This window comes from Clytia hemisphaerica, unplaced genomic scaffold (assembly GCF_902728285.1).
Source record: "Clytia hemisphaerica strain Z4C2 unplaced genomic scaffold, Clytia hemisphaerica genome assembly, whole genome shotgun sequence".
Lineage (NCBI taxonomy): Eukaryota > Metazoa > Cnidaria > Hydrozoa > Leptothecata > Clytiidae > Clytia > Clytia hemisphaerica.
In genome coordinates, this window is record NW_027103336.1 from 417,412 (window position 1) to 444,392 (window position 26,981).

General features: G+C 34.7%; 2 protein-coding genes across 2 annotated transcripts; both read right to left on the bottom strand.

The window, feature by feature from the left end:
* Positions 1-463: 463 nt before the first annotated feature.
* Positions 464-9,437, bottom strand: LOC136817842 (protein DD3-3-like). Its single transcript, XM_067074179.1, has 15 exons — positions 9,319-9,437; positions 8,939-8,992; positions 8,274-8,456; positions 7,737-7,793; positions 7,082-7,163; positions 6,298-6,417; positions 5,417-5,605; positions 4,781-4,992; positions 4,451-4,500; positions 3,830-4,046; positions 2,952-3,131; positions 2,348-2,553; positions 1,848-1,935; positions 1,504-1,596; positions 464-929 (listed from the first exon to the last, which is right to left on the bottom strand). The coding sequence occupies exons 1-15, from the start codon at positions 9,399-9,401 to the stop codon at positions 848-850; spliced, it is 1,896 nt and encodes a 631-aa protein (XP_066930280.1). The 5' UTR covers positions 9,402-9,437; the 3' UTR covers positions 464-847.
* Positions 9,438-18,527: 9,090 nt separating this feature from the next.
* LOC136817947 (mannose-1-phosphate guanyltransferase beta-like) lies at positions 18,528-26,578 on the bottom strand. Its single transcript, XM_067074299.1, has 10 exons — positions 26,328-26,578; positions 24,368-24,448; positions 24,084-24,132; positions 23,167-23,309; positions 22,636-22,794; positions 22,116-22,194; positions 21,532-21,659; positions 21,110-21,188; positions 20,654-20,757; positions 18,528-19,852 (listed from the first exon to the last, which is right to left on the bottom strand). Exons 1-10 carry the CDS (start codon positions 26,454-26,456, stop codon positions 19,721-19,723), a joined length of 1,083 nt encoding a protein of 360 aa, XP_066930400.1. The 5' UTR covers positions 26,457-26,578; the 3' UTR covers positions 18,528-19,720.
* Positions 26,579-26,981: the final 403 nt, after the last annotated feature.

Here is a 26,981-nt window from a genome sequence, read left to right on the forward strand (position 1 = left end):
CCCGGAAAATATGCTTCTAACTTGAAGATATTGCTAAGATTGCTTTGTAAAGCTGGAAGTTCCCTTTGCTAATGAAGTCAACAACCGATGTTAGAGTCCCTGATACTCGAAGAAATTGGTCAAAAATAGTCACGATTTGTTGATATTGATAACAATACCTTAATTTTAAATTTTCCAATAGGAAGGATACACGTTCTTTATAAAAACAAACTATATAAGAACATAAGGCTTCGATGGCCAAAATGTTAAGAACAAGTTAAGAACATTTTAAAGCTTTGCAACTCTTAAACACCCAATTTCTTAGGAAAAATGAACAAAAATGCTCAAAATATGGTGAAAATAAGAACATATTAAGAACATTTTTAAGGCTTAAAACTCAAAAAGTTAAGAACACCCGAAGGTTTCAAAAATTTTTGGATGCTCTTATAAAAAAAAGCGTGCAAATGATAAAGACAAAAGTATCTGCATCTGTCATGAATAGTAATGAAACTTTATTAAAGAAATTATCAAAAAAATTACAACCCAGTTTACTATAAATAAATAAAACATAAAATAGTATATTATCAAATAATAATAGTATAGTATAAGTCAATTATATCGAGAAAAAGTCCACAAGAAAACCAGTACAGATTTCGTACGAGAGTATTTAGATTTTATAGGGATTCCAAAAGGTATTAAAAACCCTGGAAGCGTCTAGAATAGAAATATTTCTATACACTTAGTGTACTCATACTAAAGAAACATACTACGTCTAAAGTTTATGATATCATTATGCCAATTCATTTTGTTATAACAAGAGAAAATCTATATTATTCGATTGCCGGACATCAAATTAAATCTCGGACACTTAAGACATGTTCAAATCTTTCATCATTTCCGCTTCGACTGTTTTTAACGCATCATTAACGTCATTGCTCTCTTCAGGGAATCTATTGAAATAAAAGAAAGCATGAACATGAATAAAGTAAAAACTTATCGATTTCTTTCTAAAATTCTCTATTTAGAATTTTGACAATTGGACGAATCCCCGAGGATATCTAAGTAAGTGAAAAGTAGGGGGTTGTGGCCCTCTCTTTTGAAGCTGGAAGCCCCTTTAAGTCCCTTTAAGTGTCTAACAAATCTGAAAATTGATTATTAGTCCCGCTAAGGGTTGGAATAAGAGGAAAGTTTCAATGTAATCTACTGCCTCTGTCCACTTTCAGAAATACATGGCTAGCTATTTTATTTGTGTATTTAGGTACTCTAAGATCACAAATAAAGGCCCTCCCTGTTATTGACTTTTAAAAAAATTTCGGAAAGATATTGAAATGGGAAAATGAAATGAGTAACAGTTTTTTTCTAATCTAAGCCTTTTTGCCTAAAGAAAAGATCAAGTTCAACTTTTTTCAATCGTTAATCAATTTTGGAATTTTTCAACCGACCTTACAAAAATGTCAAAAAGTTTTCGCTCATGTCGCGCGAAAATGGAGACCGGCCTTTAGAAAGGGCAAAAAAGGAACCTACTTTTCTGGAGCATCACCAGCAGCACTGGCAACGACCTTGATGCAACCCTTTTGTCCACGGTTAGTGAAGTTGTTGTTACGAGTACACAAGAATCTAAAAGTGAAAAAAATTTGGAAGAAAAAAAGGATAGTAAATTTTGCATATTCTTGTTACGGGATCTATGTAAATGGAAGTTGGATGCTCTATAGATACTATTCATTAGAAATGTTTGTTAAGAGGATTAAAAGAAGCTCACACGGGCCGTCATTACCTGTCAAACCGCTAGGACTAGTCGCGAAATTGATCCAGAGAATAATTTGAGAACATAGAAATAAACTTGACAGTGAATCAAAACTTGATGTTACCTGTAAATTCCTGGTTTATCCATTTTTCTTATTCCGAGATCAAAGCTTGGACCATTCTCATCCAACTCTTCAATATCTCCACCAGTGTCTATAGAAAAAGCAAAAAATTGAGTTGAGTTGAGAATCCCATTTCCCCCTTTATTACCGTAGCATCTCAGTTGGTACACTACTACGGTGTACAAGTTTGTGGGTTTGACTCAAAGGTCATACCCAAGATCTAAAAAATGGTCTTTGTTTGATGCTTAGCAACTAAAGAGAAGGGTTAAGGGTAGTTGGAAAAATGCGGCACCTTCCCATACATTCAAAGCTGCCTTTGGGCCGCCTTCGCTTGTGGTCGAAACTTACTAACTCTAGCCTAAACTTTGTTTATATATTTTTCAAGTATTCGTGTCGACTTTCTCACATTCAACAGCTAGGTTAGGCTTTGGCTCGAATCATGCTTTTACGAAAAGACACAGATAAGTCTTTTTTTTTATTGAATAATAAAATAAAACGCTTACGTGGTCCGGCCATAGCTAAAAGCTGTGCATCTTCATAACTGAATCCCAAGAAGCTTGCTTTGGAAATGTTCTTTGGATAACTTCTTCCGAAATTAGTGGATGGGTATGAATAGACTTTGTCTTCAAGAAGAACAATGTTTGATCTGTCAGTACCAGCCTCTCCTTGACCAGCGTTGTTATTAGGATTGTCGTCTGAACCGGTCCAACTAAACGTTACATTTCAACATTACATATTTTAAATATATGGCCGCCGGTGGAAATTTAATTGTTGAAAATTGTATGGACTAGCAACTTATTTTACATTGAGTGTGAAGACACGAAGGGGCTAGAAATGAGCTTCAAGCTATCTTATTGAAAAAGTGAAGCCTTAAGTTTGCCCCGCATTTGGAAATTTTGTTTGAAAAACACATGGGTCAAGTGTTCTGGATGGGAAATAAGTGAAGTTTTGAATCGAGCCCTGAAATCGATGTTATTTTAGAATGCATATCGATTTAGGAACTAGCCTGTAAACCATTAAAACTTCGAAATAAAAGTAACAAGTTTACAGCATAGAAACCTAGGCTATCTAGAATCTTCATTACGTGGTCAAGATATTTGGACTTACTGGACATGAATGTAATCTCCTTGTTTGACTTCTTGGCAAGTTGAAAAATGGTGGAAATCATACTCGGTAGCTGGGAAGGTTTGCACAATGTTTCCTCGTTTTCCCTTCACTTCCAGATTGTGGATGACAGCGTTTGCAGGGACACCGGCTGGTCGTTCACGAATGGCAAACATATGGGATCTATAATAATCGCAATAATCAATACAAAGTTATCAGGCGAAACTTTAACTTTACTCAATAATAGACCTTATCAGAGTTTTTGATTTTTAAAAAAAATCGATGCATTGTGGGATTGTTTCGAGTGTATTACAATAGAATTCCCTCAAGGAATTCCTAAGAGATTTCTATTATAATACACTCGAAACAATCCCACAATGCATCGCTTTTTTAGAAGAATCAAAAACTCCGATAAGGTCTATTAGTCCAGGTTTTTCTCCAGACTTTTGAGGAATCATTTTTAGAATATTGTAGATTATTTGATAAATTTACGGATAGAAATGTCACCTTCTACGTTTCATCGAGACTGAAATTCGTACGAAAAGTAAAAAGAGCTTAAAACACTTATAAGTATAATTAAACGATAAGGAAATTTGAATGGTCAAAATAAATTCAGTCTCTCGATTGTTTTCACGGATTCCACAGTCTGATGAACTGAAAGGAACATTGAAAGGAGAAGGCGATTTGAACCACGAATCCCCTGTTTAAGACGCCTTTGGCCATCAAGCGAATGAATCTATTCGTCTTTACGTCTCGGCTGTTTCTGAACTGAACGGAACTTTGGAACAAGTGACAGAGGGGGATTCGAGCTGCGAGCCCCTGGTTTTTAAACATTGACGCCTTTAACCATTTGGCCATCTAGCAAATATGTATCTATTTACCTGTCTTCGAAGGTTCTACCATACTGGTCAGTGTTGACAGCCAATTTCAATTCGAATTTTTCTTCAACATCACCTTTCTCATCAGTCAAAGGTAAAATATCGGGGTTTCCAGTCAAAATGTAGCCACGATCTTGCGCATCCCATTCGTCAATACCGAGTTGATCTCCAAGATTTACTGCACATGCTTTGCATGGTTGGTTGCCACGGTTACGGCCATCTAAAAGTTCGAAAAAGAAACATTATGTTTTTTACCAAGAACAAAGTATACGGTTTATTATATTACGTTGGAATTTTTGGCTGATTTAAAAACATATTTATGTAGAGTCAGATCTCTTTTTTTTGAAATATTGATTATCTGGGTTTGATGGCCTTTGATTTGATTCAAATCGTCGTTTTGAAAAAGATTCTTCTACCCACTTTAGATTCCACTTTTCTAGCGGAAAATGACCAGGAGTCCGAGTAGTTGAAAAAAGAGATTCGGAAAGTTAGCCGGTTTCGTGAGTAAACACAAGATTTTTCGTACCCTTTCCAATCTCTTGCCGGTTATGGTGGGAAAAATAGTGGAAAGATCTCGGAAAAATTCAGGACAATATCGATGTGGGATCTTATGCGCATACTTACTTGATTTGAAATCAGTTTCCCATGGGAATTCTCCAGTGGAAATGTTGTATCTGAAAAAAGGAATAATGATTTTTTGTTAAAAAAATGTCAGATTATAAATGGAGAGGAGAAAATCCAGGCTTTAACAGTAGAAAATGAATTATTACTAAATTGAAATCTTTGAAATTAAAAACATGGTCACAAATCTCGAGTTGTTTGACCAATTTATCGTTTCGAATCTTCATTACCAAAATCTGACTAATACTTATAACATTTGACCTAAGATATATTTTATTGATTAAAATATGTGCTCATGGATGAAAATCAAACCTTGTTCAATTAAATTATTACCTGATACGGAGAGTACATTGATCATGGATTTCATTGGGAATGGTCCATTCATATCTGTTTGGTTGTCCACCTTTACCGTTACCAAGGTGATTGTCACGTGAGTAAGGAGATTGGATACAATCTGGAGCAGGGATACCATATGCGGCTTCTGTTTTCCATTCGCCAGTGATTTCATAGGTTTGACCATCCTTCTTAAGAGTACTAGCGTAATCCTAAAATTATTTGAAAAGTTGGAAAAGTGACTCATTGAATACAAAAGACAAAATCTCCAGGGAATGAAAGGCCCTGAATTCGACTGGATTTTGACCTGTTGTTCAAAATCCAACTTGGGTTCTTTTCATCATGGGTCTCTCTTCACCATAGCCAGATTTACATTGAATTGGAAAATGCGGATATTATCGACATATAGCCTGTGCCCTATATCATGAGACCCAAAAAGGGAACGTATCTCCTACCGTTTACTAGCCTGTTACATGAAAGCATTTTTTAAAGAAAAGAAAAAAGGAATTTCTCCCCTCTCGGCGTGACGCGAGCACAAAATTTTAAAGATTCTTTTATTTTTTCTAATTTGTCAGCATAAGAGGTTTGTTTCCTTGTCTATGTCATAAAAAATAAGATATCTTTAAATTATCTAACCTGGCATTCTTCTTCAGTTTGAGGAACTGGATATTTTTTGAAATGGTTATTCAGATTGTTGGTGTCTGATCTTACTTCCTTTGGAAGGTCATGAACGTTGGAGACACAGTGAGATCTTGCTTTAACATTTTGACTTTCAGCTTTGTAATAAGGACATCGAGCCGTGTTGCCAGTCATCACAACGATATCCTGAAATTTAAGGAAAAGTTAAAAATGCAAAAGGTTTTGTGAGAATCAATCCACTAACAAGGCTGACCATAATTTTTAATAAAAAAGGGGGAATTCCCTCATAAATTTAATAACTCAAGTGGTTTTTGAATTAAGCTTGGAAAATTAGTAGCTCTCCCAGATCCAAAACCTGGAAGATGTTCCAATAAGTCAAAAAAAATGAAGCGAACAAAGTGAAGGGAAAAATGATCTTGGCTCCATTTCTGACATCAAAAGATTTATAATCCTTGCTAGAAGGTTGCTAGAATCAAAGAAAAGTATCGGTACAATTCCTGTCTGGCTTAAGATGTTTTTGCTATTGAAAAATATATCAGTGAAATTCTGAAAACCTATTCGTTCTCAGTATTCCATGCTTCTCTCCTACTTTAAAGAGTGTCCACACTAGAATAGAATCCCCGAGGGCATTCGATTGAAAAACGACCTGCAGTCTAAAGTTAGGCCTTTAAAATTGGACCCTTACAGTGCAGAGAAGATTTTGCAAAATTTGATAATTTCATTGGCAAAATATGGTCAGATTTTCCAAATTTTACACCCTTACAGTGCAATTTTTCTCATCTTTGTTGATTTTCAAAAGGAATTAAATTTTCATCAAAGAAGGGAGCGTTTCGAATAGCAGAGCGTCGTATATAAAACTAAATTAAAAAATGTTCCACCTTCCATGGAGTTGGGCCAAAATAAGGATAATAATCTCTTTCTTCGGGGCATTCATAACCGTATCTGGTACCACCATTATCTTGTCGTGTATGACGGGCTGTAGCTCGGTTGTTCATGTCCTATAACAAATTAGAAGTTAAAGGGAGATAAAAGTACTGACGAAATTTGTAAACAAACTGAATGCAGCGGGATAGGCGGGATACAAAATCAAAACAAATGTCACATGTCAAAATAAAAAATCAAACCAAATATGGCTAATTTTGATTGTTCAATTGTTTTAGAAGTTTGTTTTGGACACGTGATTTTAATTGTTCTCTTTAATGACACGTAGTTCGCGCAATGTTTACATTTTATTACTTTTATGTCCCTTTAAAGGGAGAAATTAAAGTGTATTCGTTCCAATCAAATTCATAACCTAGGTTATGGTAAAAGCATTTTCTAACTTCTATGGCCCTCTGACATCTTGGTATCTAAAGCTCAAAGTTTTTCTAAAAAGGCTGTAAATATAACCTAGAAGTTATTCCCTCCAAGATTGTGAAATATCTAATTAAATAAAGTGGAAGTAAACTGGAATTGCAATTCTCGCCCGAACTTGAAATTCTGAGAATCGCGAAATACTCAAAATTATTAATAAATTTTGAACTACATCGTAGTAAAAATCAACCATGTCCCCTACGTATTATCAGCTTTTTGATGCTTACTGATAGCGCCAGATTATATTTTATGGAGTCCATAAGTAACGTATATAAAGCCTGGGATACACAAGAACGAGTTTTTATTTACCTGATCGGCTGTGTAGAGTCCATGGTTACGTTTTCGTGTGTAGCAGTGCTCGTAATAAGCATGGTCTTCATGCATTCCATATCTAAAATGGAAGAACGTATTTGTTGAAAAGGTGTTTAATCTTTTAAGTTAATGAGCCTCAAAATTGACCAAAACCTAAGAACAACGGTTGCAGTATGAAAAGTAGAAAATCCAAGTACGGTGTGCAAGGTCCTGGCCGGGTCTTAAAATGGCACTTGATACCTTTCTAATTGATGCTTTGCAATCAAGCAAAGAATCAAGAGTATATGGAGAAATTAAAGGAAAGGAGTGGCGCTCCTGCCTTCAATTAGGCAGCTAAAGTAAAAGGGAGCCTTCGGGTTGACCTCGACTGTGGTCGCAAACTTACTGAGTACAAATTATGAACAATTTAACCCTCATATTTCAGCAATGACTAAGGAAAGCTAATTCAATCATAGCTGAACCTCAGCTAAGATTTATTAATTCTTTTTAAAAAGGCTAACATTATTTTTGAGATACGTTGCAGATGCAGACTCCCGATTCAGTGACCCGCTGAATCATAGAACGTTGTTTGAGCGTTCATTAAACGTTAAATGAATGTCAAATGGACGTTAGATGGACGTCATTGTGACGTTTCGAGAAAGACGTCACTTACTCAAGGTCAGTATCGCAGTCATCCTTCTCACAATCGGTCAATTTTTGTGGAATGGTCCTAAAAATGAAAATATTTAATGTCAAATGTTTTACATTATTGTTATTTTGTGTTCGATTTCGTACCGAAGTTGAAAACTAAACCTTCAAACAATAACAAGATCAAGGTTGTAAACAAATCTATAAACTATGAGGATTTTTATTGATGCAAATTGTTGCTGTTTTTCCCTGGCATACCATATGACGAAATTCTTGATTCATGATATTAATGACGTAATCTTTTGTTCTCATAATAGCCCGGGCGTTTGTTACAAGTTTTATTGTTCAAATCCAAAATTAATGGCAAACGCCCGGTCCTTTTGGGTGCTTCCGTATTAAACATTACCTCATGAAAACCACAAATCAGATCGACTTACAATGCGTGTAGATATCCATCAGTTCAAAAGTTCGAAAAAATTTCAATTTTCCATTTCGTTTTTTGCTATAAAAACCATAGAAAATTGAAATTTTGATTTTTTTTTAATCCTAAAAATTGACTTACTTTTCAGTGATTCCATTTCTCAATTTGTCACTGCACATGTATTGGACGACCAATTCACAATTATTATTGTCTCCACCGCATTGATGCTGATTGGTCCATTCTAAAACAACTTTTGAACCCTCATAATAGATAAGACCTCCAGCGTTGTAGCCACCACGAGCGTTATTTTGTGAATCGAACAGTCTAGAATGCGGCAAAAAGAAAATGTCATCGAGTATTTCCATTCATAGGAGTGTCTCCCTAATAGACGTCCCCCCCGCTAATTGTTAAGAGACAAAAAAATCCATCCCCCGCTAATTAAATTCGAATAATTCAATATTTTATTCCAGTGTAGATAGACCTTAAACTTGTTAAAATTTTCCTTTTTGTTAGTATTGGTTCTTATTTTACGCGTTCATTTGTGAAAGTTTCTTTTTTGTTGTTGAAATTGATACCAGTTTGAAAAAATTCTGTCTTCAAATTACTCCTGTCTTATTCCACCAACCCCCCCCCGCTTATTAGAATTTAGAAAATTTTCCTACCCCCTGCTTATTCGGACCCCCCGTCTATTCGGGAGACAAGAGTAGGAGTGTCAATGAGGGTGCTTCCTTCAAGTGCAGTGGCAACAAAACGAAAGAGGTCACGTCACTTAAAGTGAATCTTACAAAATTGTAAAAGTATTATACCTGTTTGCGTTTTGACGGTCTCGACCTTTTCCATTCAAACGATTGTTGCTTCCTCTGAAACGAAATGAAAACAAAGTAAAGATACATAGCCTTATGTTGTATCGAGGGTCTAGGTACCTCATATATTATTTTAAACGACCAATATGGGAAATTATTGACCGTAGAAATAATGTCTTTGTGCTGTGCACGGTCCTATAAAAGCGATACGCTAAAAATTATAGCAAAAAATAAACTGAAATTTTGCCGAATTTGTACGATAAACTTAATGTTGGTGTACTGATTCGAAGTATAAGTCTTTAATCAGGTTTGTTTCCAAAGGCTCAAAAAGTTTCTAAGAGTCTTTTTCAAAATTTTCCAAGATATAAATGAAATAATCTTACCTCATATTTTGCATGTAGACATCTGCGTATGATGCAACAACAAGCACTGAGACCAGCAGCGCCGACAATGTCCAACTCGTCATCTTTTCTTATTATAGTATATTCTAAATAATAATGGTTTATTCTTAAAGCTATGACTAATATAATAAGGGTTGGGATTAATAAGTGAAACAATTTTAAGCAAAACACTAGACTGGTTGGGCTTGAACGGTATTGCGCAGGAAAAGTAGTTAGGTAAGCGTGCGAAGAAATTTTGTCGGCGGCAAGGGCTGAAAGCCCTGTCAATCAACAGCCTCTTACCAACTTTTGATAGTCTCCTACCCAGCTCCTATTCTAGCAAACGCCCGCCGCCTTTATGTTCCCACCCTCTGACATGATTAATTAACAGACTAGTTTGCTAGTCTACCAAAGCACATATGAAACATAAATGTCTTTCATGCTAAATGTTTTACTGCAAGTATTAACACTTCTGTCTCACAACCCCGGTGTCAATTTCCAAGTTTGGCTGAAATTGTAGTGTATTTTCCCACCGGGTACGAAATTTTTGCCAAATTTTTCAATGGGGCGGGGATCCCATTGAGTCAGTGAAACAGGGATGTGAATGAACTTATAAAGGGTCTTGTTTCTTGTAAGGCGCGTTTGATTGCTAATTGCAGCACCTATTTGCTTTTCCACCTAAACTTAGCAATTTTTTTGTTAAAAAGTTCAAAAAATACCTTAAAAGTTTTTAATGTTTTAAAAATAATATTCATAGGCGTAAAAATACCAACTTTGGATAATTACCTCCCCAATTCACTACACTCCTGTTAAAAACATATTTATTCTATCCGTTTCAAATACTAGTGACATTCTATTAAAAAAATAGCTCTCTTCATATACATCTAGGTAATCAAAGACTTGTCATTTTGTAAAAGCACCAAGCTTGATTTGATGATTTCTAAATCACGTCCTACCTTCACTGTTTCTTATCACCAAATGTTCATTAAGCTATCAGAGATGATCAAAATAACAAAGTAATAGAAAAACACCATCCCATGTCTTTTTATATTTCCCCCGCACTTACTGTCACATATTTAATATGCTAAAAAGATATGTGGGTCTATTATCAAAAAAACTCAAATAAAAAAATCAGTGGTAAAGAAAAGACATTGCAATAGAGTTATTGTGATTCGAAAAAAAATGACAATAGATAGCATGCTAACCGAATTAACTTTAGCATTAATAATATTCGTCACCATGCTGTGAAAGTTGTATAGCATCAATACCTTTTCGAAGCCACAGTTTAAGATGTTATCTAATTCTTTCCATTGTGATTTTTTATACCTTCTTTTATGAAAGAATCCTACTCATAAAAAGTGCTGAATTTCATAAAGGTTTGATTATGTATTAGGAAAAACACCCACACTACATTTTCTGATTTTTCATATTATTAAAAAAAATCCTTTAGAGAGATTTTTAATGATAGGGTAATGGGATTTGTGATATGTCGCACTTAATCCCCGCCTTGTTCACATGTAGGCGAAATTAATCAGCCTATTTAAAGTGTTTTCACAAATCCCTAGCTATAGGAAATTTTCAACTCGCGGAGGCGAGTTCATGTTAATGCTGTGAGCCCCTTAATAATGTCTATTGATTTTAAGGATTTGAGATTTGAGTTTTAATTAAAAGCCTCCCCGCTATTGTTAATGGGTTACTTAAGGAAATCCATTTAGTGGGATCCATAATTATGCAATTATGTTTACTCTTTGTTTGCATACGTGATTCATTGCCTAATTGCACTATGGCCACGTTTCAGCTTGTCCGGTAGTACAATACATTACACATACTGTGTCCGAAACAGAACTTATAATGTGGAAATCCTTGAGCTTTTTTATCTTACAAGAATGATGTTTTTTCCATTTCATCATAAATATTCTTCACTTTTTGGGAAAATCACTCTGAACTTTTCTTACAGTATTCTTAGATTTAGATCCAAAGCCAGCAAAATCTAGCATGTAATACATACCTCAGGCAAACATTTGGCATTTTTGTGGAACCTCTTAGCATTGCTGGGGAATAATTAGTCGCGATTTGATGATAAAATGCTTCTAAAAATGACATTCTTCGGTTCAGTTGCCAAATTCCATAATGGTGATATTCTTACCATATTCTTAATTTTTGGCTATTTTCATCGTAATTATTCTTATAAAGAGTATTTTCATACTAAAAAATCTATTCCAATTCTCATAACCTACATTACTTGTTTCGTTAAATAACATTTTAATTTGTCATCAAAAGATGATTATTTATCTGCTCAAATAATGTATGACTAATAAGCTTTCATAAAAATGTAACATGCTATAATGGGTGCTAATTAAAATTCACTTAACGCATAAAAACAAAACAAATCATGGGCGGAGAGCGTACGAATATGATTCCCGCCCTCCATGTTGTGTTCAATAACATGTAGCCAAAGGCTTCACCCAATTTCTTAGGAAAATGGACTAAAATACTCAAAAATTTGTTAAGAACATCCGAAGGCTTCAAAATATTTTAGACCTAGGAGAGACGATTCTTTCGAATCTCCTAGTTAGGATTTTAAGTTCCGTGGACTGTATCGTTTTCACGAGATCGCTGGTGGAAATGTTGATGTTTGCCTCTAACCTTGCTTAAGCTTCATCGTTTTGGACAATACGACGAAAACTTGACTTCGATTGAGACTAATGTGATCTTGCTTGAAGATTTAAAGGTGTAATAAAAAGTGATCGCCGCAAATATAACATTTCAAAATCTTCACTGATATCTTTAATTTTAGATGCGCTCTCAAGGGGTCTCAAGAACTTCTCGAATGTTCTTAACCTTAAATTTCAAGCTTTAAAGTGTTCTTAAAATGTTCTTAACTTTACTATTTTGTGAGTATTGTGTGTGATTTTTTAAGAAATTGGATGTTTTAGAGTCCGCTAAGCCTTAATATGTTCTTAATTTTTTGGCCATCGAAACCTTATGTAATTATATAGTTTGTTCTTATAAAAACACATTTACGTTTTTACACAACACTTTTGACCCTGGAAAACATTCTTTATCTCTTTGTATAATGTTGGTTTCATTTGAGAAATAGAATTAAAATTAATGGACAATGTCGCTTTTATGTTGTTCCCGCAAAACAGAGATAACTGAAAATAAATTCTTGCCTGAATTGAAAACCATACGAAACTAATGCAGAGATTTCAAGTACAGATTGACAAAAAATGTCCGACGGAGACCGTCTGATTACATTAAGTTGGATTTTAATTTCCTTTAACAGCTCCTGTTAATGTCATCAACATGTCCCTTCTGTCATTATTCCAATCAGGCACCTGCTTGAAGTGTGCGATATCTGACTTAAAAAAGGATCAAATTCAGACCATGTTCAGACGTTACGGTTCCGAAACAAGTGTAAACGTCAAAATTCGAAAGTTCAAAAAGGAAGACGTAACAAAGCAAATCAGATCGAAACAGTTTCGCTCCACTATTTTCAACGGAACGTAACTGCTCCGTTTTCTTGCTCCGAAACGTTCCGAAACTATTATGAACACTTTCACTGTAACGAAAATCACACCGGAGCGAAACGGAACCGTAACATCTCAACAAGTATCAGTTCCTGTACAATTTTTTTCCTCAGACGAAGATAACAGCAGAAACTTTGGTCGAAGTGACGTCAGTATCAATTAGAAAAACGCTGAAATCATTTCAAGCGAAGTCCTAGGGAATATTTGTAAAAAGTTACAAATAGAATGGTGTCGAGAAAAAAGCCCTGGTCGCCTGGTACATCTGGTACATGTTTTTTTATAAGAACATAAGGCTTCGATTGCCAAAATGTTAAGAACAAGTTAAGAACGTTTGAAGGCTTTGTGGACTCAAAAAACACCCTATTTCTAAAGAAAATGAACAAAAATGCTTACAAAATGGTGAAAATAAGAAATTGTTAAGAAAATTTTTAGGCTAAAAACTTAAAAAGTTAAGATCATCCTGAGGCTTCAAGATTTTTGGATGTTCTTATAAAAAACGTGTACTGATAAAAACAGAAAGAATCAAGAGCAGACCTTAAGCAGCTAAAAAAAGTAAGTATAAACACTCGTGAACACTACAGTTGAGTTTCAATAACTCGACCCCGCACGGGAAACGTAAGTTCGCTCGAATAAAGAAAATTTTGAGTTTGGATTTTGGAGCAAGACTTCTTATAAGAAATTGTACTAAAGGGGCCATAAAATTGTTTCTAGTTAAGGAGATATTCGAGTTATAAAGGTTTGAGTTAAAGAGACTAGACTTTGGTTCGATCAAAAAATTGGGAAAACTAAATACTAAGCATACAGTACATGATAATCGAATTTCCTACCTTTGACTTTTATGTAAAAAATGATACCTTATCAAAAAACTAAAATCTTGAACTTTTCTCTCTCGTGGCAGATTACTCCTCTTTTCGTCAAGGTTTCGTCAAAAGTCACATCCTCAAGAATCACATCCTTCTTTCATACAGTGATGCCATCGCCCATCACATGTTCTTATGCAATTTTGAAAAAATTAATTTTTATTGATATCTTTTCATCAAACTCCCACATGAGATCAGCATGAAAAGAGAATAAGTGTGCGAAGTTAAATACATAAAAATGCTTTTGATAATTTTTATGATGTTTTAATGCAACGATAAGTTATTATGGACACTTATTTTCCCTCTTGAGACATTGATACAAAATTGGATGTAAAATTTCAAATACACATTTTTATAAAATCGTCCGAAATATTTGAAGCCTTCGAATGTTCTTTTTGAGTCTTAAGCCTAAAAATGTTTTTAATTATATAATTTCTATGAGTGTTTTTGTCCAATTACCTAAGAAATTGGGTGTTTTAGAGTCCACGAAGCCTCAAAATCTAACTTGCTCTTAAGATTTTGACCATCGAAGCCTTATAGTCTTTGAAAACGAGAAGATCGTACAAGAGCCTAATTCTTTTGAATACAAAACAAACATTCCTGTCTCAATGCCTATGGTCATTTTGCATAAAATCTACTTTCTGGAATACTGGATTTATTATTATGAAATTGGCTAATTACTGATAATTATAGTCAACATTAGGGTATTCTCGTCAATCAGTAAAGTGAATAAAGTCGGGGATACACGAGGGCCAGGAAACCTACAATCATGGTCGAAATATATTGAGATTTTAGTGTATTTTAACGTTTTTCAGAATTTAAAGCTCGCGGGTGAGAATTGCTATTTTATCACTTCTACTTTCTTTTATTGAATATTTCGATTTTGGAGGGGTTCGGTGGCTTCTAAAGTCTATTCACGATAAGTGTGCACTCTTTTTTCATTTACCTATAACTTTTGAAGGAATTCTTCAATCTTTATAAATTTGGTATCATTGGAAAGATATTAGTGAGTGGATCAATTTGAAATAAAAAAATCTTTAAACAAATTCTAAAAATGAACATGAAAATGAAGAAGAAAAAAATGAAGATCTTGTAGAAAGGTGCTATAGCTATCATTTTCACTGAAGTGAATCCTTGATTATCGAACATCATCACTGTGAAAAAATTTCTCAAAAATAATCATTCAGTCAAAAGATATCAAGCAAAGTTTTAAACTGATTGACGTCTAAAAACGCTGTTTTCTGCTGTTTTCTGCTGTTTTTTGGGGTCAATCACTTATTAACTTTGTATCATAACTTTATATTGAATAAATATTTTAGTGAAATTTCTTCACAGTGATGATCTCCTAAGATCAAAGAATCTTTCCAGTGAAAATGAAAGTTATAGCACTTCTCTACAAGATCTTCATTTTTTTCTTCTTCATTTTCATCTTCGTTTTTAGGATTTTTTTAAAGACTTTTTTATTTCAAATTGTTCCACTTACTAATATCTTTCCAATGATACCAAACTTATAAAGATTGAAGAATTCCTTCAAAAGTTATAGGTAAAAGAAAAAAGAGTGCACACTTATCTGAACAGACTTTAGGCTATATTCCAAGCCTTATTGGAGCAAATTTGAGCTTTTAAATCCTGAGATCCTAACTAAGTCTTAAGTCTCATGTTAAAACTCAGAATTAAAAACTCTACTTTCCAACTGTAGTTTAACGCGCTTAAAAATCATTTGTGGTGTTTAAAATTTCGTAGGAGAATCCCCCTTGTCTCAAATATTTTGTCCATAAAATCAACAGTGACAAATTTCTTAAAAAGATACCACAAATAAGCTATATTACAATTAAGCGTCAAAGTGATGGTGAGATTTAATCTCCTTATCTCATGTTGGGAAAAATAATTGATTCCAGGTTATCCGACCGTGAAGAAACTGTTTTTTAGAAACAATCTGTGTTTGTATTGATATATTGTAACTATAACTATATAAACTCCAAAAAATTCGGACCGCAAGTCCGAAACATGTCGGGAAAAATCAAAATATAATAGCCGCATTCTTTTTCATCGTTCAAACATATTATATATACTCCAGAAAATGTTTTTGAGCATTTTGTTTTTGAAGAGTCAATGACACCCCCGTCTAAGACCATGTCGACCGGCGAAGAAATAGTATGAAATTACTGTTTGGTTGAGTTGCAGGAGGCTTTGAGGCCCATTTTTCGCAATTGTAGACGTTTTCGATCAGTGCTCCGTCAGCAGCCTGGAATGACTACCCAATACCCCTCACATGGTTTGGATTGACCCGGGTGACCCGGGTCACTTGTCAAAGCGAGCTGCTGCGAGTGGGAATCGAACTTCAGTCGCCTTTCAGCAGCAAAAGTCAATGAATACTATACCAGCGCCTTACCTGATAGAAGGTAAGGCTACCTATTGTAGTTTAGACTAAAACTTTTGAGTATACAATGTGGAGGGCAGGGGCAATTGAACAAAATAAGCAACACCTTAGGTTAATGTGGAGCGAGGAGAGAAAGGTACCCTTATTAAATTCTCAGAGATTCCAAAACCTCTTTAAGGGCTATCCAAAAAGGACCCTACCAAAGTTTTTATGTCAGGTTCGATATATGATGAATCCAATTGGGCACGATGAAATTGATATTGACTGTAAACTATTGGATCGAAACTCTCCCTCATTCAAAACAAACCCTGGGTTAACGAGAAGACACGGAGATTTGTGAATATAATAGATCTTGGTAGAAATACTTCATTAAACTAAATATTGGAAAGCAGGGCAATACATAAAGTCAGTGGTTCATTAAATGATTGAAATTTTAGTGTATTGACTATCTCCCACACAAACTCAGTTAAAGGGTTATAATAGTGAAAACTTTCCTACTGTTCAAATAGATTGTTTGAAATGAAACTCATTTATAAGGACACCCCCGTGTAACAGACCCGCTGGGACCCCAGCCCCACTGGAAAATTAAGCAAAAATTTCGTCCTCGGTGGGAAATTACCCCTGAATTTTAGCCCCATTGGGAAATTGACTTTGACTTCATCCCCACTCGAAATTCCATGTTTAAAAATTGCACTCCAAAACCATCCCCGCTGGGTTTTTTAACCTTGAAACAAAAGATTTTCTATCCCCATTAGGATTTCAATAGGAATTTTCATCCCCACTGAGGAGAAAGTTCCACCGGGGCTGTGAGATAGGGGTGTATAAGGCAAAAATTTTACAATATTCCACGCATATTTAATTTTCCAATTTACTTCAATGTAAATTTATATAAGATAAAAAACACGTTGCGAATCTAAAAGATAGAAAGTTACATTTCAATTACGTAAATAGGGAAGTAAAATAATTACTGCAATCGCAAGAGTTTCAGATAATTTGGAGTAAATTTTCTACGGTATCTAAGGCTGGCCATGCTCTTACTATTTATTTATCCCCCTCCCCAATTTTTACCTAAATGTTCTTATTAACTGGGTTCTAATAAAAAAGGTGTGTAACCTAACCCCCTGAAAATTGGATTATCTCGAAGTTACTAATTAAACTATATAAAATCCTAAATACCTCACAAAAAAGGTATTAGCGAAATTATTTGAAATAACTTCCTTTTAATACCATGAATAGAGTAAGATTAACAAGATCCAACTCTTTTAAGCCATTATGGAGCCTTGTTCCCACTGCTTATTTGAATCCTCTGTAGGGAGGTCGTGCGTAGGTGTGTATTTTAAGGACCTAATAAGATATTGATTGATTTTTAACTTTAACGCCTTTGAACACTTTTTGAAAGTAATTTTATTTTATTCTTTTGATTATAATTTTGGATCTACAATCTACAGGGTAGGCTCGAGCTTAGTACAATTTTACATCAATTATAAAGAAAAGAAACATAAAAATTCCAACATATATTAGAGCGCTTCCAAATCGTTTGTGGCTATTAAATTTCGAGGAAATTTCCCTTTTTTCTCAAATATTATGACCTTTATTGGCCATTTATCTATTGCATGCCGGGAAAGCCTCCGGAGTTACTAAACAAGATAAACATTCCAAATTGCAAAATATTATGCTTAAGAAATGACTTATCAAAATTTAAAGCCAATATACTTTTCTCTTTCAAGCGTGAATTTTAACATTCAAAGCACCACTTTGAAATGTATTGTCTATATAAAAGACACCCCTGTGTCACAGACCCGCTTGAAACTCCAGCCCCACTGGGAAATTTGGCAGAAATTTCATCCCTGGTGGGAAATACCCTGAAATTTCATCCCCACTGGGATATTAATTTTGATTTCATCCCCATTCGAAATTCAATGTTTAAAAATTGTACTCCCAAAACCATCCCACTGGATTTTTTTACCTTGGAACAATAGAATTCGTATCCCCATTGGGATGGGATTTCGATAGGAGTTCTTATCCTGACTGAGGAAAAAAGTTTCACCGGGGCTGCGAGACAGGGGTGTTAAAAGGTAGATACTAAATTATAGTAACTATGAATCTGGTTTTCAAATTTTTGAAATAAAAATGGTAATTTGGTAATTTTCATAATAATATTATTTCTGTATACAATTCATTCATTATTTCAAATATCTTTATAATATAACCTACAAAATACACTATACTATACAAAAAGGAACTATCACAAAAAAAAGAAGACTGAAAGCCTGGAAAATCCTAATCAAATTTCGAACTTTAATTGTGGAATGTTTGTAACCTTTATCTCTTACAAAATTCCATAAGGTTAAAACTGCATTCTAGTTGTTGAAACCGAAGCACGCAAGTCTTTGACTAGGACTTTCCTGAATTTAGCTATAGATATAAGACAATAAGATAAAACTAATAGTTAGCTATAACCAGCAATATCAAAATAAGCTGATAAAACATATGAAGAATAGCTTGGACCACGTTCGCACAATACGGTTCCGTTTCACTCCGAAACGAAATGAAGCCGTCCTATTGGTTTAAATTTAAGTTTTACGTCACTTTTAACCAATAGAATGGCTTCATTTCGTTTCCGAGCGAAACTGAACCGTTATATGCGAACATGGTGTTATACCACTATGAACCACACAAAAGGATTCGGCCGAAGTTTACAATGGTTGAACACTGTCCTGTAGAGTTTAGAAAAAGGGAACCTTAATGGTAGCACTTCTCAATGTGGGTCAATTTACAAATCATTAAAATATCACTTTCAAAATACTCCGATCAAAGATTCTGTTTGGCCGGTATCGAAAAGCTGTGTCCAGGGTATATAAAGGTCAGCCGAGTTGAATGACTTCATAATGCAATTCGTGAAATGCACCATTGCAATGTCTTCTACGGACCCTACAGCTGATTGGTTGAAAGTGACGTAAAATTGCAACCAATCAGCTGTTGGTTCCATAATGTAATGCCAGAAGATATTGCAATGGTACATATCATGCATTGGCCAGCAACAACAACATTTGACATCACACAACCCTGGAAAAATTCGGCCCCAATCCTCTTGCAACGCAAAGGTTGATAAATACATTTCAACGCTTATAAGCGGTAGAATTCATGATATGCACCACTGGAGAGTCTTCTGAGAAATTTCACATTGGTTGGAATTTTTTGAAAATTCTTGGAAGGCTCTCCAGTGGTGCATATCATGAATAGAAATGGTAAATTTGTAGCCATACATTTGAACAAAAATTTATCCAGTTGCTTGTCCTAACTATTAGTTTTTATGTTTATTAAATAACACATAATTCATTTAAAAAATATCCTACCCAGAACCCTTTATAATAACCGTTACAAAAAAATAAGAATAGTAGGGCCCCGTCACTTATAGTTAGAAAAAAAATCAAAAGGGTTTACTCTAAAAACGAAAGAAATAATATTCATAGAAGTTGAAAGTCTTCAGCTTGTCTTCCTTAACAAATTCTTTGAAAAAGACTTAGAACATACCCAATTGATAACTGAGAAGCCTTAGTTTCAATCTTTAAACTTTGAAAGCTTCACATGAGACAACAATACTGACAGACGTTGTTAAAAAGAACTTATCCAGTCTACATGACAATATTGGGTTCGGGAACAGAGGCTGATATCGTTTTATGAGGTAGCACACGAGCTCCATTTAAATAGATCTCATCCTTCACATGGACATCTTCTCCAAGCACGCATACACCTTCCATACGGACCTGATGAAAGGAAAAAGAGGTATTAGAGCTGCATTATCAGTATAAAAAATGACGTCTGAATGGCTATGCATTGTCAGTACACGTTTTCTATAAGAAAAAACTATCATAAGAACTTAAGGCTTCGATAAAAACAAGTTAAGAGCATTTTAAGGCTTTGAAGACTCAAAAACACTCGCTTTGATAGAAAAATGGGGAAACATTGTGAAAATAAGAACATTTTAAGAACATTTCTAGGTTTTAGACCCAAAAAGTTAAGAACATCCCAAGGCTTCAAAAAATTTAGATGCCCCAAAAAAAAAACGTTTATTAAAAATGACGTCTGAATGGCAATTAAAAAATGCTGAGTTTGCAAAGACTTATGGGGCGCGTTTGTAAGTTGATTGTTCCATCACAATGGAATGTTTTCTTTTTAAAACTACATAAGAATACAGGCAATTCATTTTACAGCGGCTATTTCCAAGAGTTCGTTCATCTAATGTTTCCAGCTCACCCAAATTGAGACTTATAGGCAAGCGTGATTTATCGTTCTTTAAACCACTAGTCGTTAAACAGCGTAAAGTACAAAGAGTAATGAATGTGTAGAGATGGTAGTCACTGACCAAGATCGGGATTTGGGACGGTGAAATATGTCGTTCTTTGATAGTTAGGGTTAGTCTTTCTTTTTGTCGCTTTTTAATAGTTATTTGTCGTTCCTTTTAGATGGTCTGGAATCGGTAGATCAGCAGTCTCCCGAGGAGCAGGTAATTTTAAGAGAAAAGTGTAAAAGAAAGAAGTTGATAAAAAACACAATAATACACCTACCCATCGTCCGACAGTTGATTTCCATCCGATAATTGAATCTCGTACCCAGGAATGTGATCGAATGGTCGCCCCTCTCATGACTATGCAATTGGATAAACATGCACCTTTAAAATAATTAAATGAAGATAAAATAGAATGATTTGCTTAGTTATAGAAATAGCAGTGTTTTCGTCCCTGGCTTCCATAAAGGCCAGGGTTCGATTCTCACTAGGTGCTGCGATTCATTTGGCAAGCGAGTGTGACTTCATCCAGGCTTGTGAGAGAAATCGTTCTCCCAAGCTTGATAGAGTAATTTTACCTATACGCCCTAGCTCTGCTGTGTCACGAACACAGGGTCAGTGATGAACAAATACAACTAACCAAAGACAGGGTCAATATCATCGGCAATCGCGGGGCGACATTCCTTACATTTTTGCCTACTGAAAAATGAGATTTCTATATAAGAACGTAACGTACCTTTTTCGATGACGGCATATGGTCCTATAACGACATTTGGTCCTATTTGACATTCGGGCTCGATTTTAGCTGTTGGATCCTGGAACAAAACATGAACAATGAAGCACAATACTTTTCTGTCAACTTTGACCGACTTTTTTTTAAAAGTAATGTTTTAGCATTTAGATCTTTTGATTAAGTTGACCAGATTTGACAAATGACCCTTCATAATTTAAGTTTATCCTTCCTCTTTCCAATGCAAAATGATTGATTCTTTATAAGTCGATAGAACTCGAAATAAAACTCACTTCAAAGAGAGGAACTTTTTTCTGGGACACCCGGTACGAAGAATAGTTTGGCACTCAGACCCAGTAGTGCTCCCTCAAATGCACACGCGTAGAGCGAAATCCTATCGAACACAATGACCAAGAAAATATCCTTACGGTAAAAACATTTCCTCGAACACCTTCTCCATCGTATAAGACTTCCGCATTTCTCCTCCGTAATGAATTTAAATGTAATTTGGTTCCAGTGATGAAATCTTTTGGTTGACCAATATCCATCCAATGACCTAAATTGAAAACAAAAGATATCGATCAATAACCCTTAACTACACCGCTAAATCACAAGTTTCTTGAAATTAAAGATTATCTCTGCTCTTTGAGTTCGAACCTAGTCCCAGGAGAGGGGGGAGGAGGGGGAGAGGAGGAGGAGGGGGGGTGGCAATTTAGACAAAATGGGTGTCAGGTATGTGCGAGCCATAAGGGTCGTTTTTTACACCATCGAAAATCTATCAAAGGGGTACATAGACCATAAAGCAATAAAGTCTCTGAAAAAATCAAGAAAAATCGACTCAAAATTGGCCGTTAAGACGTCAAAAAGAGTCAAAATGTTCGAAATTCAGTCTCTCAAAGGATCGTTTTTGGCTCGAACATGCCCGTCACCTCGCAATCCTAGTACTCCCCCTGAAATCTTGTACTATTGAGTTGGTGTTTACTCTAATAAAGAAATTCATAAAACTATGTACCTGATAACTCCATGCAATATAGCTGGCTATCATTTGCCATATATGGGAAGACTTCTTTTTCTATTGACATTGGTCTTGGCTGAAAATGATCATAAAGTTTTAGAGTATAGTGGACATTCTCTAATTCGACGTCCTACTATTCAATACGCTTCATTATTCGATAATATTGAGAGTTACCATCAACAAGAACTTCTCATAAACGACACTCTACTACTATTCGATAAGCTCTCTAACTTAATGAAAATCCAATTCCCAATGAAGAATGAATTATTGAGCCTCAACTATACTTATTACATCGAGGAATCTATTTTTAAAAACAAAACCCGAATTGAGGCTTTGACATGAAATTGGAAAAATGTATCAAAATGCTTGAGGTAAACGCTGAGGAAAACGCTGGGGTTGAAAAGGAGTGTCAGTGCCCAGTTTTTCTTACAGAAAAGGCAATAAAGAAATATTGAAAAAAAAACAAAAGAAAGGGAAGGGAAGACATTAAAAGCAAGAAATATGAACATGGCCTCACCTCTATCCTTTTCAATATGCTCGGGCTAAATATATACATTCCAGCATTGATTTTATTAGAGACGTATTCTTTTGGTTTCTCGACAAAGCTGTTGATTTTGCCTGAGTCTTCTTCATAAACGACAACCCCATATTTTGAAGGTTCTTCTACTTTGGTGACCTAAATATGCAAACAAGAGATGTTAAAATGCTAACCCATGTATAATAACGACGAGAAACTCATTGAAACGGCAACTCGATGGAAATAATTGGGAACAATTGCTTTGAATCTTTAAATATTCAATAGTATAAAAAGTAATGTAATGATTTCGAAATTATTAAATGGAATAAGCCTATACGCTAAATATAAACGTTGATGGTATTCAGACGAGATATTCTACGGATCTAATTTTAGCATAGCATCTAAAGTAATTGTTCAAGATTTCTCAGGTCCATAAAATAGTAGAACACAGAAGTATCACTTAACAGGCCTCCTAAAGTGAAGCAAGAATGAGAAAAAGATATAGGCAATGAAAAATGAAAAAGAACTTACTACAATTGTTCCTTCTTTTCCATGTTTCTTATGGAATTCTAACATTTGCTTGAAAGGGAATTCACTTGTAATATCACAGTTCAAAACAAAGAAAGGTTCATCTGATTCTTCCAGCCAATGTTTAGCAAGTGCTAATGGACCAGCTATAAAAAATAACATAATCATGTGGCATTTATTCATGTATTTTTTTGGATTTCACTTTTTTAAATTCCTGCTTGGAGTCATAAAGTTTTCATTCAGTACAAATATAGTACATTTAAGTCACTGACCTTTATATACCCTGGACCAAGTTTCTCAATCCCGGCCAAGCGAAATCTTTGATCTAAGTTTTTTGAAAAGTGGTACCCTAAAGGTGGCACCACTCAATAGCGGTGTAAATACATCGAGAGCGTTAGATCTACCTTCTCTGGAATACTTTTGATGATGTAGCGCCGTTAGACATTAATTTTTAACACTACAATGGCTTCTTTACATCCATTTCAAAAAAAACTTTGATCAAAGATGGCAGATATAGCTTGGTCCAGGGATATATAAAGGTCAGTGATTTAAGTTCACATTTATACCCTTTTGAATCTGTATAATAGAGTTCAAATCATGAGACATTAAAAACCTGGAGCTCTTTGTTATCTGGTTCTGCTGTTAAAGCAAAGCTTTTCAAAGGCTTTTTTAGTTTTTTAATAACTTGAAGGGAAACATATGGAAGGAAAAACTATTAATGTTTCACTAAACTATCAATATAAGTCACTTTCCTTCGTTAAATATAACATCCAAGAATACTCAGAGGTGTAAAAATCTACCATGGTAACAAAAGTTATTATGAAATAACTTTGAGAAGAATGTGAATCATTTTGTAATTTTTCTAACACAATATGAAAGTGGATGTAAAGAAATAAAGACTTTTTAAAGTGATATTTTACCTGTTCCTAATGGTTCAACTTCGTGTGACATACTAAATTTGATACCAAGCTAAATTATGAGGAGAATCACTAAAATAATTGTGTATTGCACAAAATACTATAAAAACAAAAAAATCCCGAAAATAATCAAGAAGTTTCATGATTAAACAGGAAGCTTATCCAGTCAAGTATATACCATATCTTGGAAAGATTTGGGGTGAAATTTGATCCTAAACCTCAACTTTTAAATTGATCAGAAATATGTTGGTAAGCTTTTAAAATATCTCAAACATATTGGAACAAACCTTTTCTTCCTCCTTGCGAAGTTCATTTTCAAGCATTTCTGATAAATAACTAACAGCCAAAATGACATGATCAACACCAGCCTATTGGAAATAAGTCATATAGAAAAATAATTGGAAATACTATTCTCCGAGAGAACCCATTCCGTAACGAATTGGGAAAAATTGAATAATAATAATAGCTGAATTCTTTTTCACAATTCAACATTTAGAAAATAATAGATCTTTGCTTAATTACAGGAATAACCATGTATATCATTTACTTTTAGTTTTTAAATTTGATAAAGAGTACATTTTGCATTGATGTTTGATATTCTGACCACTCTCTGTAGATTTGAGCAATCTTTCAAGTCATATTAGTGACTCGAAATTATGGAAGTGTTTATAATTTTTTGAATGGTGTATTAATTACATTATTCATATACCGCATTTGTAGTAAACCAGATTACTTTGAATAAACGGCCTGGATTTTTATTACTTTTTTTGGATTTTAGAAGAGGGCATTTATCAAAAATTCTTTAACCAGTATCACTTTAATATAGTGAATGAGAACAAATGACCCCCTTGCAATAGCCATTTTGAAGAATGGGACAACCTATTGACTAAGTTCTACATATTAAATTACTCCACCCATTCGAGCCAGAAAGTATCTGCTCTGTATTACATAAATGAAACCCTAAACTTTTGCAGCGTTATCACGTGTTATAATTCAGGAGAATGTCCAGACAGTGTTAATTGAAAATGTTCGAAAGGAAATCAAGATCGAACCGATTGAATGTAATCAAACACAATCAAATAAGTGCTATTCGATTGTTGAATTGTTGAATCTTAATTGAATGGCCAATTCCTAAGTAATATTTGATTGTGTTTGAATAATGTTCGATTGGTTCAATTGACTGTCAACTACGTTCCATTTATCTAACGATTATATTCGATAAGTTTGATTGCAATTAAATTGACCCAACCCTTTAGAGCTTTAGCGTGGGCGACTGCCAATATGCAAAGTACGTAATGTACGTACGTGAGCGAATAATGAAGCAAGTGAATACTATGATTGAATCAATTGAACGTAATCACACATTATCGAATACAATCAAACGTAATCGAAGCAATTGAACGGCAAACCCTGGGTAATATTTGATTACAATCATCGTTGTTTGTTAGAATGCGACGATCTTTTGAATAACTATTTATGGTCAACTGATCTAACTTGGGACGATAGGTCGAAGCATGGGACTGTTGATATCTGGCCTGTATTTATACTTACTGTTAATTCTTTTTGAAAACAAATTTGTTTTGATAACTCCACCAAGTTTATCAATCATACTTTCTGTCATAATATGTCACGATAACGACAACACTCCATTGTTTTGCTAATTTGGTCTTCTTCGTTCCAGACATTCGCGTGTGTTCCACTACTACAGATTCTTTCCATATTTTGATTTAAAGGCTACTCAGTGCAAAAGAGAAATTCTGTATTCTTTTAATACGCCATTCATTAACTCAAATTAAATGACTTTGGAGCTTTTGAGAAATGGTGGCCGAATTGCCATCCCATGTTTTGTCAGATAGTCCCAAGTTAGAGCAGTTGACTGTACTCCATCAGAATTTTATTAGTTACCGTGAGATTGTGTAACTTGCATCAGTTCATTGGAGGCTAACATGCATAGCCCTAAAATGAATGGCCTGGTTAAGTCAAAACAAAAATGGTAGAGTAGAGCTGTGAGCGGAGCTGAATATATAGTTTATTTCAATGACCAGCCAGGTCATTCATTTGAGGGCTATGCATGTTAGCCTCCACTGATGCAAGTTACCAAATCTCACGGTAGATAAGTTCACAGTATTTGACTCACTCAGAAACAGGTAAGTTCACTTAATTTAATTTCAAAGCACACTCCCTTCCTTACAATGGTCAATGTGCAAATGAGTTCATAATATATAAAATAAAAGAAAAGATACTTACAGCAGCCAAAGCTTCCACTTGGTGCAAAAGTGTTGGTTTATTACAAAATTCAACAAGTGGTTTTGGTCTTGTCAATGTTAAGGGTCTCAGACGAGTTCCGTACCCTCCAACAAGAATCAAAGCTTTCATCTTGACAGTAGATTTTGGAATTATAATGAAAACAGGGAGCAGGAGAGTCCTTTTTTCTTATGTTGTTTTTTGTTTTAATGAGGTAAATCTTGAACAAAACATAAAAATAACATTACTAGGCGAGAAAATGGATTATATGGATCTTATGGCATTACTCTATTATTCAGTACCAATATATTACTCACCTCTCTTTCCTTTTTTTAATTTGTCAATGACTTTTTGTGTGTGTGGTGATTACTATCATCCTCCACGTAGAAAAAGTTGTTGTTATGCACTGGAATTATTTTGGTTTCGATCTGGGTCATCGAGCAAATCCTAGGAAAAAGAACTTCCCTACCAGGCTTTTTAAGTAACTTGTTCTCATTCTTCCGGAAATACACTATTCCCTAGGGAAAGAACTCTTGTCTATTGCTCGTTCCGACATCGACTTTTTATTTCTGCCTATCTTCTCTGAGGCTCTTTTCAGACCCCCTGATGACCTTTCTGACTTATTTACTATGTTTTCTGACTATTTTAAAGTGTTTT

Excerpts from the sequence above, each read along its gene's own strand:
- LOC136817842 (XM_067074179.1), bottom strand. The coding sequence starts at position 9,401 with ATGACGAGTTGGACATTGTCGGCGCTGCTGGTCTCAGTGCTTGTTGTT. Across the intron at positions 4,501-4,780 it reads CAATGTACTCTCCGTATCAG|ATACAACATTTCCACTGGAG; the intron begins GTAATAATTTAA and ends TCCTTTTTTCAG. Across the intron at positions 2,554-2,951 it reads GGAGATTACATTCATGTCCA|TTGGACCGGTTCAGACGACA; the intron begins GTAAGTCCAAAT and ends TGTAACGTTTAG.
- LOC136817947 (XM_067074299.1), bottom strand. The coding sequence starts at position 26,456 with ATGAAAGCTTTGATTCTTGTTGGAGGGTACGGAACTCGTCTGAGACCC. Across the intron at positions 23,310-24,083 it reads AGTTGAACCATTAGGAACAG|CTGGTCCATTAGCACTTGCT; the intron begins GTAAAATATCAC and ends TATTTTTTATAG. Across the intron at positions 22,195-22,635 it reads GCATATTGAAAAGGATAGAG|CCAAGACCAATGTCAATAGA; the intron begins GTGAGGCCATGT and ends GATCATTTTCAG.